Source organism: Anarhichas minor, unplaced genomic scaffold, assembly GCF_050575085.1.
Source record: "Anarhichas minor isolate MPS153535 unplaced genomic scaffold, ASM5057508v1 ptg000089l, whole genome shotgun sequence".
In the NCBI taxonomy this organism is placed as follows: Eukaryota; Metazoa; Chordata; class Actinopteri; order Perciformes; family Anarhichadidae; genus Anarhichas; species Anarhichas minor.
Window position 1 is genome coordinate 544,595 of NW_027466535.1, and position 17,699 is coordinate 562,293.

The 17,699-nt window shown below is 41.5% G+C and overlaps 1 protein-coding gene across 1 annotated transcript in view; it reads left to right on the forward strand.

The window, feature by feature from the left end:
• The window catches only part of ptprt (protein tyrosine phosphatase receptor type T), a 321,896-nt gene that overhangs the window by 210,732 nt on the left and 93,465 nt on the right, over positions 1 to 17,699 (forward strand). Inside the window, exon 17 of the mRNA XM_076082072.1 lies at positions 10,816 to 10,951. Within this exon, the coding sequence (XP_075938187.1) occupies positions 10,816 to 10,951 (136 nt within the window). The remainder of the gene's footprint in view (positions 1 to 10,815; positions 10,952 to 17,699) is intronic.

Genomic DNA, 17,699 nt, shown 5'->3' on the forward strand with positions numbered 1-17,699 from the left:
ATATCTCTGCTTTTACACATAATTCCTGCCTGATAATTGTATCCTGGCCTCCAAATTGGCGTAATGAAAGAAGTGCAGAGAAAAGTATAAATGAAAAGGATGTTACACAAGCGCACACATACACACTCACAACACCTTGTGCAGCAGTGGAAGTCTCCTTCAAAGCTTCTGTCCTTCTGAAGGCAGCTCCTCTTCCTCAGACATCAGTGGGATCTGATTCATATATTACAACACAATACTCTGAGGAGTTACGTATCATGTTAATAATAACAACAGTTTAATACAATAAACCAGATGCTTTTGAAGGTTGGACAGAATAATCTAATATTAATTCTTAATATCGTGTATTTTCTAGTATTTCCCTTCACATTTAAGAGCTCCAGAGTTAACATGTGTGAGCTCACATCCCCAGCAGACTCCAGGTGTTCTCATCCTGTCCCTGCAGGACTCCCTGGTGAGCAGCCATCATGGTGAAGTGTAACGTCTGAGAGAGTGGAGCAGATCGATCGTTCACGTCTCTGCTGGGAAGCTTTTAAGAGTTTAAGACCTTCTGCTCTCTATTAAGCTGCTCCACTACAGGTTGACTCACAGCTCCATGTTTGTAGAAACACATTCCTATTTTATATATCGTCCACACTAAATATTACACAGTCTCCCTCCTCTTAATGTTTCTGGCTTACCGTGGCAACGTTGGCCATTATGAGGTAATACGTGTCAACAAAGACCTTTTCATCTGGTGATGCGTGAAGAGTGATGACCTCAGGTATTCATGTAGAGAAAAGCTTTTCTATCATGGAACCTGTTTCATCAACATCTCCCAGCATGCTGTAGTTCACTGAGGCGACACTGAACAAGTTCAGATGTTTGAGAAACAAACTGATTTCATCCTCCACATAGTGAAGAATATAATGTATCTATATTTTGATATATATATTGGACATTACAATTAGAATATGTCATCCTGTTCTATATTATTTAACTCTGTGTGGTTAAGTACTGGAATCTGAACTTTAGTCAGTGTTAAGTTCCTGAGACCATTGTGGTCTATGGAACACCTGGTGTTCAGCTATGAGCCTCTTTAATCAGAATCAGCTTTATTGGCCGTGTGTGTGAACGCATTTGTGGAATTTGACTTCGGTTTCCACTTCGCTCTCGATGTACAAACACAAATTTACAATAAACAAGAAAAAAAATATATGTATAAAAATAAAAAGGGCAGCAAAAAAACAACAGATGTAGGTATAAACATTTAACAATATGTACAAAATAAGTATACACATATATCCAAAAAAGTATATATATGAACATAAACCTACAAACAACAATGGCAATGGAATTGAGGTTATAGTGCAAGTAGTGGTAATAGTGCAGACAGAGGTAGTAGTGCAGTTTGACTGATTCATTGTTCATCAGAGTGACGGCCAGCAGAAAGAAGCTGTTCCTATGTCTGGTGGTTTTGGCGTACAGAGCCCTGTAGCTCCTACCAGAGGGGAGGAGTTGAACAGCTTGTCTCCAGGGTGTGATGGTCTGCAGAGATCTTCCCAGCCCGTTTCCTGACTCTGGAGGTGAACAAGTCCAGGATGGAGGGCAGGCTGGAACCAATGATCCTCTCTGCAGACCTGACAGTCCGTTGCAGTCTGTTCCTGTCCTGTTTGGTCGCCGATCCAAACCACACAGTGATGGAGGAACAGAGAACAGACTGGATGATGGTGGAGTAGAACAGGACCAGCAGCTCCTGAGGCAGGTTGAACTTCCTGAGCTGTAGCAGGAAGTTCAACCTCTGCTGGACCTTTTTCCTGATGGTGTCGATGTTGGGGGCCCACTTCAGGTCCTGGGAGATTGTGGATCCCAGAAACTTGAAGGTCTCCACAGCAGACACAGTGTTGTTGAGTATGGTGAGGGGGGGCAGTGTTGGGGGGCTCCTCCTGAAGTCCACTGTCATCTCCACAGTTTTGAGCTTGTTCAGCTCCAGGTTGTTCTGACCACACCAGAGGACCAGCTGTTCAACCTCCCGTCTGTACGCAGACTCATCACCGTCCCTGATGAGGCCGATGACCGTTGTGTCGTCTGAGAACTTCAGGAGTCTAACAGACGGGTCCTCTGAGGTGCAGTCGTTGGTGTAGAGGGAGAAGAGCAGTGGGGAGAGACCACATCCCTGGGGGTCAGTGCTGATAGTCCGGGTGCTGGATGTGGTTTTTCCCAGCCTCACCTGCTGCGTCCTGTCAGTCAGGAAGTTAGTGATCCACTGACAGGTGGAGCATGTGGTGCAGTCCCATGTTGACTGCATCATCCACCGACCTGTTTGCCCTGTAGGCAAACTGCAGGGGGTCCAGCAGGGGTCCTGTGATGTCCTTCAGGTGGGTCAACACCAGCCTCTAAAAGGATTTCATGACCACAGACATCAGGGCGACGGGCCTGTAGTCATTTAATCCTGTGATGGAGGATTTCTTGGGGACGGGGATGATCGTGGAGCGTTTGAAGCAGGAGGGGACTTCACACAGCTCCAGTGATCGGTTTAAGATCTGTGTGAAGATGGAGGCCAGCTGGTCAGCACAGACTTTCAGGCAGGAGGGGGACACATCGTCTGGGCCCAGAGCCTTCCTGATCTTCTGTAGTTGGTGAGGACCTGCAGGCCTCTCACACTGACGAGGGGTCATTGGCTGAAAACATTTTCTCCAGTTTTTCAGTGTAGCTCCTCTTAGCTACCCTGATCTCCCTCGTCAGTGTGTTCCTGGTCTGTTGTACAGGATCCTGTCCCCACTTCTGTAGGCCTCCTCCTTGGCCCGATGAAGCTGCCTGAGTCTTGCAGTAAACCAGGTTTATTGTTGTTGTATGTGCAGAAGGTTTTAGTCGGCACACACACATGTCCTCACAAAGATTAATGTATGATGTCACAGTGTCAGTGAGCTCATCCAGGTCTGTAGCAGCAGCCTCACAAACACTCCAATCAGTGCAGACAAAGCAGGACTGTAGCTCCAGCTTTGCCTCGTTGGTCCATCTCCTCACAGTCTTCACCTCAGGCTTTGCAGATTTTAATTTCTGCCTGTAGGTCTGGAGAAGATGAACCAGGCAGTGATCAGAGAGTCCCAGAGCTGCACGGGGGACTGAGTGATATGCGTCCTTTATTACAGTGCAGCAGTGGTCCAGTGTGTTTTTGTCCCTGGTGCTACACTTAATATGCTGTCTGTATTTAGGCAGTTCTTTGCTGAGCTTTGCTCTGTTGAAGTCCCCAAGAACAATGAGCAGGGAGTCTGGGTGTTTGTGCTCCGTGTTGTTGATCTGCTCAGCCAGGTGTTGGAGAGCCTCACTCACACTGGCCTGAGGTGGGATGTAAACACCGACCAGGATGAGCGAGGAAAACTCCCGCGGTGAATAAAAAGGTTTGCAGTCTATTAAAAGTGTTTCTAAGTGAGGGCTGCATGATTCCTTTGACACTGTGACATCACTACACCAACCTTCGTTAATATAAAAGCAGATTCCGCCTCCCCTCGTTTTCCCCGACATGTCCGGGATGTGCTCACCGAGCCAGGCTTCAGTGAAGCACAGGGCGGCGGATGTGCTAAAGTCCGTGTTTGCTTTGTTGAGGAGCAGCAGCTCATCCATCTTGTTGGCCAGAGAGCGGACGTTCGCCAGATGGATTGACGGGAGCGCAGTTCGGAAGCCCCGCTGACGCAGTTTAACGAGCGCTCCTGCTCACTTCCCCCGTCGGCGTCTCCGGTAAATTCCGAGTAGGGCCGCTGCTCCTCCAACTAAAAGCTCTGTAAAGCCTTTCCGGTTCAATGAAAAACGGTGGAAAAGTTTGACCAGTGGATTGTCGGATGTTTAAAAGTTCCTCCCTGCTGAAAGTGATCAGAGAGGGAGAGCTGGAAACGAGACAAACAAACAAAAACAGAAAAAGTATGAGAGAGCGCAGTACCGAGGCTGTCATCTGCTGCGCCATCTTGATCTTGAATGGACCTGATAGGTGCCAACAAAATATTACCCACAACACCTGCTGGTTCCAGTGCAGACAGCTGTGTGGATCCACATATTCCGCTTACTTATGAGCCACCTGTTAGCTAACAGTGACAATACAACAATAAACGATGCCACGCGTCCTCCATATTGTGTTTTCACCATCTCATTCAATCCTATTTCACTGTGACGATATGCTTCCTCTCAACTTTTACCTTCTCGTCACATTAGATCCCTTCTCGATCCCCAATCACAACCCTGTCTCAGCCTGATTGGCCCGATGGCAAAGTTAAATGGAGCTGAACCGGTCGCCAGAACCGTAACGTCATGACCCCAATCACCTGAAGTGTGAGCGAATTGGGTCGCAGCGTAATGTGTATCACTTAGGGGGGACATTGTGGTTTAATATACCTGGGGGGTAATTGTCAGGGCACAGACTGCAGAGAGCCGTGTCAGCAAGTTACTGATCGACTGTGATGTGTTCAACAGACACAAGCTGGAATCCACCATCTCTACAGCTCTGCTGATTACATTACAGTCATTTAGCAGACGCTTCTATCCAAAGCGACTTACAATCCAGATTCTATCACAATTCTACAATTCTACACCGTAGGCACAGCTACATGAGCTACATGAGCAATGTTGGGGTTAAGTGTCTTGCTCAAGGACACATCGACATGCTACTAGTGGAGCCAGAGCCGGGGATCGAACCGCCGATCTTCTGATTAAAGGACTGCCCTGTTATCCACTTCGCCACAGTCGCCTGGGCAGGCTGCAGGGAAAACAACGTTTTACACATTCAATGTGTTCGCAGTGTGTTCCGAATGTACCTCAGCATGTTATTAATCTCACCAGGGCTGTACTTTTTACATTCAAAGCTTCTATTGAAGTTGTTCTCAATAAATATGTCTGCATATTTTATGATTTCAGCATTCGAACAAATGGGGAAAAATAGATTTTCTCTGAAATCACGGTTGTATAAATGTAATTTATGGTGCTGTTAGATTGCTGCCGGACCGCCTTTTTAATACAGAGGCCTCGCGTGTGAATGTGTCCATTCGCTGTGAAAATATAGTGAAAATATATCGTTTTTAGGAAGCTAATTGCCAACAAATACGGACTGAAGCTGAATATTTTGGGTCTCCTCGCTGAGAGATGTCTGTTTGTTGGACCCATTCGTCTCCCTGTGTGTGCTATCGTGGTCTTCATACTTTATTGATTACGTAGACAACATACCAAATCATTTCATGGCATCACTACAAATATACTGCACATTATTATTTTTTGTAGCTTTAGTTAGGAATGCTGGATGAGACCAGCCTGAACTACGCCACAGTGGTGGACCCGGTATAAAGTCGACATAAAACATTCAGGATCCAGTGAATAACCTGTTTTTCCACTAAATATGTATGTGTTTGAGAATCCAGCACTTAATACTTCACTCCACATTCAACTTTCTATTTGATGTCTCATTTCCATTGAAGGGAGAAAAGCTGCATTAAAGCGTAGGATGCAGAGTGACAGACGATATTATTTCAAAGATGATACAGCTTCCAGACGGGGGTGCTGTCTGTGATGCTGTTACAAAGACGCTGGAGGTGTTGTCATTGAAGGCTTTGAGGGTTTTAAAAGAACATCTCGGCAGCTATTACCAAGTGTGCCAAGGTGAGGTGCTTAAGCCGTTAGCTCGGTGGATTCCTGTGCCAACCTTGTGTTGTTATTGCAGAGGGGGCGAAGAAGAGAGAGACGGGGGATTAAACCCAACGCCCACGCATCAGTATTACTCTATTAATCGGCTGTCTTTGTCTATCAAGGTTAGAACAAGAGGCTGCTCAGTGCATTTATGTGTGTGATCCCAGGGTTCTCTCCACTCGTTATTATCTTTATTTTTATATCATGTCAGGGTTTTTTATCTTTTATTTTATTCTTCCTCTCTCACTCCTCCTTTTATCTCCTTCTCAAAGTTTACCCCATCTTTCTTTCCTTCCAAACATTTATGTGTCTGTAATGTCTTCATGTTTCTCACTTCGTCAGTCCTCTCCCAAATGTTCCTCTTTCTCTCTGAGCCATTTTTAAATGTACTTATTGTTCTTCTAATCTTTATTCTTCCGCTTACTTCTTTTTATTATAATTCTTCCGTACATTTTTTGGTTCTCATCTCCTTCTGCATTTTTTAAGCTACAGAAACCATTTTATATATCAAAATGTTTAGCCCGGTAAGGATACTTCTGCTATGACTTTTCATATTTTGTTTTGCAATTTGTTTTTGAATGGGATCTCTATGGAGAAAATTTTCAAATCCTCTTAAACCTCTTCAACTTTCAAATCCTTCTTCTTTCTCCTACTTTCAGCTACAGACACCATTCTAACTTTAAAATGTTTAGAACACCCTGACCTATTGCCGTATGATTCATCGTTTTGATATCTTTTACACTCTTTGAACTGTCACATTTTTACTTTTATGATTTTTCCTTTTCTGACTTTATAATGGTGTGTATTGCGCAGTGCGTGATGTCATCGCCAGAGTGAAGAGCAGCTTCAGAATCTTGTGAAAAAAATATTTCAATTTTGCCACTCTCCACAATTTTCACTCTTCATGCATTATTTTTTGGTAAAAAAGTAGCTAATGGTGTCCTGGTCTGGACACATGACTGTGGAATCCAACAGATTTACACATTTGGCTCAAAAGCCTCACATTGAGAGGAAGTCCAACTATCTGCTCCATAGACACCAATGGTAATTCTTACTCCAAGAACATCTTCCACAGAACACGGTACCCCATTTATAGATCGCCACTGAAGCCACATTTTTTACACTACAGATACAATTTTCACATGATCTGTTTTTCATGTCATCCTTCCTCTCCAGTTCTAATATTGGAGCAATAGGAGCTACGGTTTTGAGGATTTGTTTCACCGTTTTTTCTGAGCTCTATCTCCATGTAAAGGCTGCAGGCACACAGGTGTTTTTGATTGAGCTAATTAGTGAAGTTGATAAACACAGACACACGCACAGACACCCATGACTTGGACGATTTTAGTAAAAGCCATCGTCTCTGTCTGTCCGTCATTCTCTCTCTCTCTGTATCTCTCTCAGTGTCTGTCATTCTCAATCTCTCCTACTGCTGCTAATATTTTTAGTATTACTACTTCTACTACTACTACTTCTTCTAATGGTACTAATACTACTAATAATACTTCTACTACCACTACTACAAATGCTATTACTACTTCTAATACTACTTCTACTAATACTACTGTTATTTCAACTACTATTACGACCACTACTACAGCTATTACTACGACTACTACTACTGCTGCTATTACTGCTACTACCATTATTACATTACTATTATTACTACTACTAATACTTTATTTCAACTACTACTATGATCACTACTACTGCTATTACTACTACTCCTACTAATAGTTCTACTACTATTACTACTACTACCACTACTACTACTACTTTTACTACTATTACTTTGACAGTAAAATCGTTTATCTTCAAGCTTTCCCTGCATTGTAATTCAGCTCTTAGCTTCTTTCGATAATAGTTTAGCTTCCAGTTCTGCCAGTTAGAGATTTCAACTAGAAGGGTTTTCAGCACTGCAGTTTAATGCTTCTGGCCTTCAACATTTTTCAGACAGGTAGTCTCCCATTTCTGTATTTTCAGCAATTTTTTTGCGATTAATTTCAGCTTTCAGCATTCCAACGCATTTTCTGAAGGAAATGCATTTTCTAGTTTTTATTCATTATTTGATTCTATGTCTGTTTGTATCTCTGGGTTATGCAGTTATAGAGCGCCGTCTCTTTCACAGTTGGAAGTGTAACTTGGATAAGATGCTGTTTGAGGAACACTTCAAACTCTTTCAGTGTTAACTGTAAAATGTGTTAACTGTAAAATGTCATGTGGAAATATGAGCTGGCCTTAAAAGTGTCAGAGGGCAGATCTTCAGTGGAGATGCAGTTAGGTTGGTAACTGTTGCAAGTTTCTGTTGTATAACTTTAAATGAATAACTGTGTCAGCACCGGGTCTCTTTAGTCTTGTTAAAGTTAGACATCCAGACGTTGACCTGCAGCATGCTCCTCTGTAGGTGTAAAAGAGTATTTGATTCTTCTTTTAACTCACTAGTCACGTGACCGTCGCTGATCACGGATCAGTTTAGAGTTGCATTCAGAATACAAGAATACATTTGTTATGATTTTTGTTATCTGCTGATGAGGAAGAAATCAGCATCATGAAAGATGTGAAGTGATGCAGAGATGAACATCAGCAGACTGAAGAGACAAAGAACAGAACTATATAAATGAGTAAAGGTGTGTCGAACACCCAGAACAGAAAGAAAAGGTTCATATAGGAAAATATAGTATAAAAAAAGTATCATCAGTTTAGTAAAATAAGTTTAATATAAAGTATGTTTAATCAGAGTGATGCTGACAGGAGGAAGCAGGAAGCTGAGGTGATTCTCTCTCCATCTTCTCTCCTTCAGTCTGTTAAACACTGATCACAGATGTGTGAGTGAATGTGTGTCCTTCTGTAAAATACACACTACACACTATACCCTACACAATACACACTAAACACTACACCCTACACACTACACACTACACCCTTAATCCGGCCCGTCAAATATTGGTACAAAATTGTCCACATTATAATTAAGACTAGGGCTGGGTGGTATACCGGTTTTAATTTCCCGTATGATATGAATTCTTCACACACCATCATACCGGTGCATATCCGAAACAACTGCTGTCTGCTTTCAACAGGCAGCTAAATGTATTCTTTGCCGCTTCTATACAGCGGTCAGCGCTAGTTGTCTTATATGTATTGAGAGGGAACCCTAGTCATGGTCATAACTTTATAACACAACAATTAACAACCCACAACTAACGCTCTTTAACAGAGAAAAACACCACAGCACACAACAGTCTGTGACACATAAACAATTTGTAACACTAATAATTGTACATTTATAAAATTTCACCGCCGAACTGCATGCTGGGTACAGCTCGCGAGCGAGCCTGCTTGCTAGCACAACAGTCTGCTGGGAGAGGCTCGTCACTCCACTTACGTTACATTAAAGAACCGGAGATGCACCGATAGAGTTTGACACATATGCAACGCTGATTACCGTGTAATATGCGTGGTATTTGTTATAAATGTACATTGGTGCAAAGAGGGTGATAATAAGCTGTACGTGGAGGGGCTTAGGACCCAGGGGAATGTAGGTGAAGGAAACAGGAAGAGACGTAAGACACGCCACACAAACAGCTGTTCACCTCTCGTGACGCCATACAAACAGCTGTTCACCGCTCGTCACGATCCTGTAGACCAGTGATTCTCAACTGGTGGTTCGTCGCGGACCCGTTTTCAGTGGGTCGCGGGACTTTGCTTTATGCAGCGGAGTTATTCACGCTCCTTTCCAGCGTTTACGGCACTTGTTCAGCGGTGCAGGAAAAACACCGACCAATGCGTTGTAAATCACGTCACGTGATGCAGTTTAGCCAATAAAATAAGGGTATTCTGATACGTTTCCTGACTGCAGTGAGATGCACCCACACCGTGATACAGGGGGGAGAGACAAGGAAAGACATGACAGAGCAGAGCTCTGATAATGTTAGATGTGACAGTCAAACATTTGTATGATCCGTTCAAAGACTCAAACTGCTAAAAAGACCACAGGTATTAACCTTTACACTAAAAACACTGTGTCGAAAATGACTGCTTAATAATTAAGTGCATGATAAAATATGCATTAATGCAATAAAAAAATTAATACAGTGTAAGATCCCAGCTAACTGATGAACACCTCAGATCTGTTCTGAGAATTGCCACAACCAAACTGACACCAAACGTTGACGCACTGGTTAAAAAGGGTGACCAACAACACTGTTCCCGCTGAAATTAAATTGTACTTGTAATTTATATTAGTTCACACAAACACTCCATTCATCTGCTACTGGCCCGGCCCGTCTGTCAAATTTTAAAACTCAATGTGGCCCCCGAGCCAAAAGGTTTGCCCACCCCTGCCCTACACACTACACACTACACCCTACACACTACACCCTACACCCTACACACTACACCCTACACACTACACCTTACACACTGAACACTACACCCTACACCCTACACACTACACACTGAACACTACACACTACACACTACACCCTACACACTACACACTGAACACTACACACTACACACTACACTCTACACACTACACACTACACGCCTACCTGTCATTCATCAGGTGTTGTTTTATTTCCACGCTATTGGATCATTTGTTCATTTCATGTGAGGAGTTTAAATGTTTAAATGTCTTCACTTTCATTATTCTGACAATGCTTGAAGGTAAAATAATTTTCTCTATGAAAACTTAAATATGTTTTACTAATTATATATATTCTAGCCTAATAACCTTGACTACCTTCAAAGTTCTCTCTGTTCCAGCCGAACCGTTCTCACTCGTCAAATACCGTCTTTTTGTTTTTTACTTCCTGCATGATGTTTAATAACTCTTCACCTCAGGATCATGTATATATACTGTATGTATGTATGTATGTATGTATGTATATATATATATATATATGTATGTATATATATATGTATGTATATATATATGTATGTATATATATATGTCTTTGTTTGAGGAACTCACTCAATGTTTCAGTGTGTGTGTTTATCCACGCCGGTCACAAGCTGCATGTTTCTGTATGTGTGGTCCTTTCTGTGTGACACTGCTATTTGAATGTGATTGGCCACCAATGTGACTATGTGAATACCTGTTTGTCTGTGTGTGTGTGTGTGTGTGCGTGTGTGTGTGTGTGTGTGTGTGTGTGTGTGTGTGTGTAGGTGCGTCCACACAGGACTCTGATGCAATGGAGCCGGAGAAGCAGGTGGACAGCACAGTGAAAATGGCCGGTGTGATCGCAGGCATCCTCATGTTCATCATCATCCTCCTCGGTGTCGTCCTCACCTTCAAACGCAGGTAGGTAATGAACATCAGGACACCGAGGCAGCATTTTAACTATAATAATAATTATAAAGATAAATCATCAACATATCCATTTTGTTACTGCGATTCTCTCAGAGACGCGACAGTCCGGAGCTTCTATCAAACTCTAACACATTTATTTTAACCACGTCAGTGTTTAGACTGACAGAAACAAGTTTAAAGTGTCCTCATAGTTTATATGAAGTTGGACATTAATATGAATTTCATTCATGGACAGTGAGACAGATAATGTCTTGACTTAAATCAGTTATTTTATATTATGAATTTAAATGTAAAATACATAGTTTTAGTGTCCATCCTCTTTGAGAAGATCATTCATCAGACTTTACACACTTTATGATTGTGAGAGAAGTTGGATTGCATTTCTTCAGGCAATATAAAAGGTCATAAATAAGTATTAAACGTGGAGATGTACTTAATCCTTTGTATAACTGAGAATGACAGAGGAGCCTTTAAACTTGTAAATATGAATGTTTGACAGCCTTGTGTGGTTGTTAAGATGCACACTGACCTCCATCACCTGCTGTCCTTTCCTCTTCCTCTGATGCTCTGCTTCACTTCATCCTCTCATCCCTCTCTCACATTTCATTTCTTACCTCACACTCAAAATGTAATGAAAACTTTGCTGAGAAATAATAATTGAAGTTGAAGGAGTTTTCTTGAATGTGATGAGTACAAATAGCAAATCAACACAACACGTATAACTTCATCCCAACAACGATGCTGAGGCAGCACTTCACCCAAGGCCTTAAATCATGAGACGTTTTCACAAGAACACTGAAGCTGAATATCGGTGAGGACCTCAAACCGCTGGGCTGTTTTCACAAACGTTGATGTTTGGGTGAAGTGCTGTTATTTTGAAAGGAAAGATGTTACTACTTGTTAATGTTACAAAGATATTTAATGTGTGAAATTACCTGAACACGTTTCAAAGTGTATTTTACACCTAAACAAGGTCATTTATTTAATGAAGGTAGAGGAAGATTAGCAGAAAGCAAAGACAGGTAAGAGAAAGAAATAATGTATCACTCAACTCTGCAGCCATCGTTCAGCTCGTCCGTCTCACTTTCTACCTGAAAGACTGCTTCACTTTGGCAGCGTCAATATGCTTCACTATTTTATGTAAAACTCTTCTCATAGCAAGGACCTGACAATGTGAACAGGTCTTGAACAAACTGAATAGCTTGAAAGTAGTTGAAAGAAAAGCTTGTTGAAATCGCTCCAGTTCAGTAGTCGGGAGACGTTTCTTCTTTTATTAAAAATGACGTTTATTTTCGTCATGTTATGGACGTTTGGACATAGTACACTTTAGTACCAGGTCATTTATTAGCCATTGTATTCTGACCCCCCCCCCCCCCCCACACACACACACACACACACACACACACACAGGCCTGTGCGTGTGACACCACTGCTGCTATATGTGTGTAAGAAACCATATGCTAGCTGCAGCATTAAATGTCAGATAGTCACACACACCAGAGAGACAGGTTCCTTATTGCTAGTCTGCATACAACATTACATCTCCAGTGAGATAAAGAGGACGGCGAGTCAGAGGTCACAGGGTCAGTTGGTAATGCTAATTGGTAATGCTAATCTAAGGCTAACAGAGAATACCCCAAACACCAAGAGGATAGAAGTCTATCAGAACCAGAGGAGGAGAAAGGTACATGTGCAGTAGAGACTTCAGAAGAGGCTGCAGCTAAAGACTATAGAGGAGGAAGAGGAAGAGGAAGGCAAAAGGAAAAGAGAGGAGAAAGGAACTAAGTGTGAATAATATGAAAAAGGCAGCATTGGTTAACCTGAGGGTCAAATGGATATGCTAATGAGATGCTAACCAGGCTAACAGGGCATAATATACATAAGATGGTCAATTAGAGCAGTGAATCTCAACTTGTGGGTCGCGACCCATTTTCAGTGGGTTTTCAGTGCCTTTGCCTGAAAAAAAAAATGCTGTGCTTTTATTTTGAAGGGGATTTTTTACGCAGTGGAGTGCCTTCTATTCACACTCCTTAACAGTATTTGGCATTAATGCCTTGTAAGGCAAGTTTATTTGTATAGCACATTCCAACAACAAGGTAATTCAAAGTGCTTCACATAAAACCATTAAAAGCATCAAAACATAAGGCAAAAGAAAAGGAGATTTAAAAACAATTAAGAACATTCATTGAAACAATAAAAACAGTGTAAGAAATAAAATACAGTAGTAAAATACAGAAATGCAGGAAATTGATTAATATATTAATTGAATGTGGTTCAATTAAAGGCAGCAAACAGAAAAGTCTTCAGTCTTGATTTAAAGGAGCTGAGGGTCTCAGCAGACCTGCAGCTTTCTGGACTTTGTTCCAGATATGTGGAGCAGAAAAACTGAACGCTGTTTCTCCATGTTTAGTTCTGACTCTGGGAACAGGAAGTAGACCGGTCCCAGACGACCTAAGGGGTCGGGATGGTTCATAAGGTAGCAGCAGATCAGAGATGTATTTTGGCCCTAAACCATTCAGTGCTTTATAAACCAACAGCAGGACTTTAAAGTCAATTCTTTGTTGGACAGGAAGCCAGTGCAAAGACCTCAGAACTGGAGTGATGTGATCCACCCTCCTGGTCTTAGTGAGGACTCGAGCTGCAGCGTTCTGAATCAGCTGCAGCTTTCTGACTGACTTTTTACAGAGACCTGTAAACACACCGTTAAAGTAGTCCAGTCTGCTGAAGATAAATGCCTGGACAAGTTTTTACACATCCTGTTGAGACATAAGTCCTCTAATCCTTGATATATTCTTCAGGTGATAGGAGGCTGATTTTGTAATTGTAATGCTAATATACACCCGCTATTTCACAGCATAGAAGAACACACAGTTTGTTTTCATGCTAATGGAGCGAAACGCAAGTACGACACCGACTACGTGAGATATGGATTTTATTACGTTGAGGACCTCAGTGAGTTTTGTGCAGTGAGGTTCTGGCACAAGAAAGCATAAAGCCGTCAAAACTGAAGCGGCATTTGGAAACAAAACACCTTCTCTCAAAGACAAACCTGTTGAGTACTTTCAAAGACGACTTCAAGACCTGAGGACGTCACAAAAGTGTCTCACGTACCTGCAGCCATGGACATGGACATGTTGATCAATCAGCAGAGGATGAACTGAAAACTATACCTCTGTCAAATGACACTATAAGTAGACGAATTGAAGACATGTCGGATGACATCAAACAACAGACCACAGCGCGAATTTAGGCAAGTGGTCATTCTGCATCACAAATGGACGAATCTACAGATGTCACAAACAAAGCAGTTTTACTCGTTTACGTGGAACATGTGGGACGGGGACTGACAGGAACAATGTCTCTGCACTAGAGAGCTCCTACACTACGACTGCAGAGGACATCTTCAGCTCAGGTTCAAACTGCTCCATCTTTACATTTGAGAAGTTGAAAATGTTCCTCGATTTGGGTTGCGCCTTGTCATTAAGAGGTGATGGTGGGTCCCGCAGCCAGACCAGTTGAGAACCACTGAATTAGAGGGCAAAGACCACAGTGGATCGAGGAGGAAGAGGAGGGAGAACAACGATCAAGAAGAAGAGGAGGAAGAAGAACGATGAAGAAAAGGAGGAAGAAGAAGAACGATGAAGAAGAGGAGGAGGACTGGACTGACATGTTCTCATGAAGTCAGGGTTAAAGATCCCTTACAGGTCACATGGGGATCATCATGATGTGAAGAAGAGGATAGGAGGAAGAATGGAAATACCAAAGTATCAGATCTAGAGAAGAGAAATAATAGAAAACATTGATACTGAGAGGAAGTGATATTATCAGCCGGATAAAACCAAGTGACAGAAGGAGTGCAGACACATAGACCGGATAGATTGGGACAGTTGGAGGTTCCCTTTATCATGGAGGTCATTTATATTTCATTCCACACACTTGAGCCAGACGTCCAGGAGGCAGAAAGGTTGTTGTTTTTAATTCAAAGTGTTTTACATGCCTTTCAAAGCCCATAAATTATTCCATGACAAAACTTTGTCGGGAAATGAGCACGCACAACTGTCCAATTAATCTTTTAGAAGGCTGTTACACATGTTCTAAATGGACTTCATTACCCAATGAAAGCCGGGGGATGTTGCTAATAATGTCGTGTCCGAGTCAAACACGCTGGCCGATGCTGAAGTCTTAATGGAGATTCAATGTTTCGACACCCAGGTGGCCCCGAGGGCTCTAACAAGCAGCACCAGAAGATACACTTTTCATAAGACGATGAATAATTCATGTTTCTAAAGCTCCATAAACACTTACTGCTTTCTGTGCGAACCCAGAGCAGCAGAACTCCACTAAGTCATTGAGAAAAGGTGACATCATCTCTGGAAGTGCAAATTGATGGAAAACATGTTATTGCAACTTCTTTCATCTTTCAAATCTCAAAGTCTGACCCTGCAGACGTCTTTTGTAATGTGATGTGATTTGATTTGAAGTGTTCATGCTTCTTTCATAGCAGGTCAACGGGGACTCAACAGGGAAGGTCTACTTGGTTTAACAGCTTAAAATAAATGAAATGAGTATCTAAGAAATAGCACATGCATCAGGATATGTAGACAAACATGCAATTTATCAGCAATATATATATAATATATATATATATATATTGCTGATAAATTGAGACCTGTGAGACCTGTGAGACCAGTGAGACCAGTGAGACCTGTGAGACCAGTAGAGTGGATATGGACCGGTCAAACACAACAGGACTTTAAAAGATGGCGGCCCCTCTGACATGTGATGAATCGAACAGACGAGATGGACACTGAGGTGTTATCTGAAGAGCAACAGGCCCTCTGCAGGCTACTGATGCTGCTAGACAAAGGAATGCATGATAACATGCACACACACACACACACACACATATAAAGATGTGCTCACACACGTCTGGCTGCAGAACAAACGACAGTCAGATGACAGAAAGACACAAAAATGTAGCAAAGACAAATGTGTGCAAAGACACATTCAGAGATGTCATAGAGTGATGTTTGACAGGAGGACGAACGTTTTAGAGGATCGTGTGTGTGTGTGTGTGTGTGTGTGTACGTGTTTGTTACTTATAGGAATGTAATCAATTGGTCCTAAACAGTAAATTATGTAATAAGAATTCAAACCTCTGGATAAATGTTTTTGGGATTCCACCATTGTTGGTAGTTGTAATGTGAATGACTGAGATCTGAACAACAGGACTCTAAGCACAGGATTGTGTTATTCTAGAGAGAATAAAGTTATAATTGAATTTAATGAATAGCATATAATTACGTCTGTTTGCACAGCTCAGCACATTTGCACTGGAATGAAAATTGTGCTTTCACTTAGGGCTTAAATGGTCTAATATAAAGTAGCACAACGGTCTCTTTCTACATTTTGTTTCAGTTTTTGTAACACATGTACACACACAGTCATGCTTTTACACAAATTGTCGCTGCTAAATCGTCCCATTGATTCCATTGATTTCTGCATCCAGGCCGATCCATTCCAGCTACCAATCACCGCTCTGTGTTAGCTCTCAAACATCCCACGGTTGCATCTGATACATTTTACCCATTAACATCCTGTAGCTTTTCTCCTCTCTTGACTCAAACCATAATGAATAAGGAAGTAAATGCGTAATAGTCCTGTTGTTCTGAAAGAAGAATGAAAAAAGTGTTACGGTCATGAGTTTGTGTCTCCAACTGAATTAACTAAACTAATTAACTAAAAACTAAATGTGTCAATTTTCTGAACAGAAGCCTATTTGACAGGCTAACCCAACAACATTAGCACAAACAATAACCCAACAACATCAGCACAAACAATAACCCAACAACATCAGCACAAACAATAACCCAACAACATTAGCACAAACAATAACCCAACAACATTAGCACAAAGAGTAACCCAACAACATTAGCACAAAGAATAATCCAACAGCATTAGCACAAACAATAACCCAACAACATTGGCACAAACAATAACCCAACAACATTAGCACAAACAATAACCCAACAACATTAACACAAACAATAACCCAACAACATTAGCACAAACAATAACCCAACAACATTAGCACAAACAATAACCCAACAACATTAGCACAAAGAATAACTCAACAACATTAACACAAACAATAACCCAACAACATTAACACAAACAATAACCCAACAACATTAACACAAACAATAACCCAACAACATTAGCACAAACAATAACCCAACAACATTAGCACAAACAATAACCCAACAACATTAGCACAAAGAATAACTCAACAACATTAGCACAAAGAATAACCCAACAACATTAGCACAAAGAGTAACCCAACAACATTAGCACAAAGAGTAACCCAACAACATTAACACAAACAGTAACCCAACAACATTAGCACAAACAATAACCCAACAACATTAGCACAAACAATAACCCAACAACATTAGCACAAACAATAACCCAACAACATTAGCACAAACAATAACCCAACAACATTAGCACAAAGAGTAACCCAACAACATTAGCACAAAGAGTAACCCAACAATATTAGCACAAAGAATAACCCAACAATATTAGCACAAAGAATAACCCAACAACATTAGCACAAACAATAACCCAACAACATTAGCACAAACAATAACCCAACAACATTAGCACAAACAATAACCCAACAACATTAGCACAAACAATAACCCAACAACATTGGCACAAACAATAACCCAACAACATT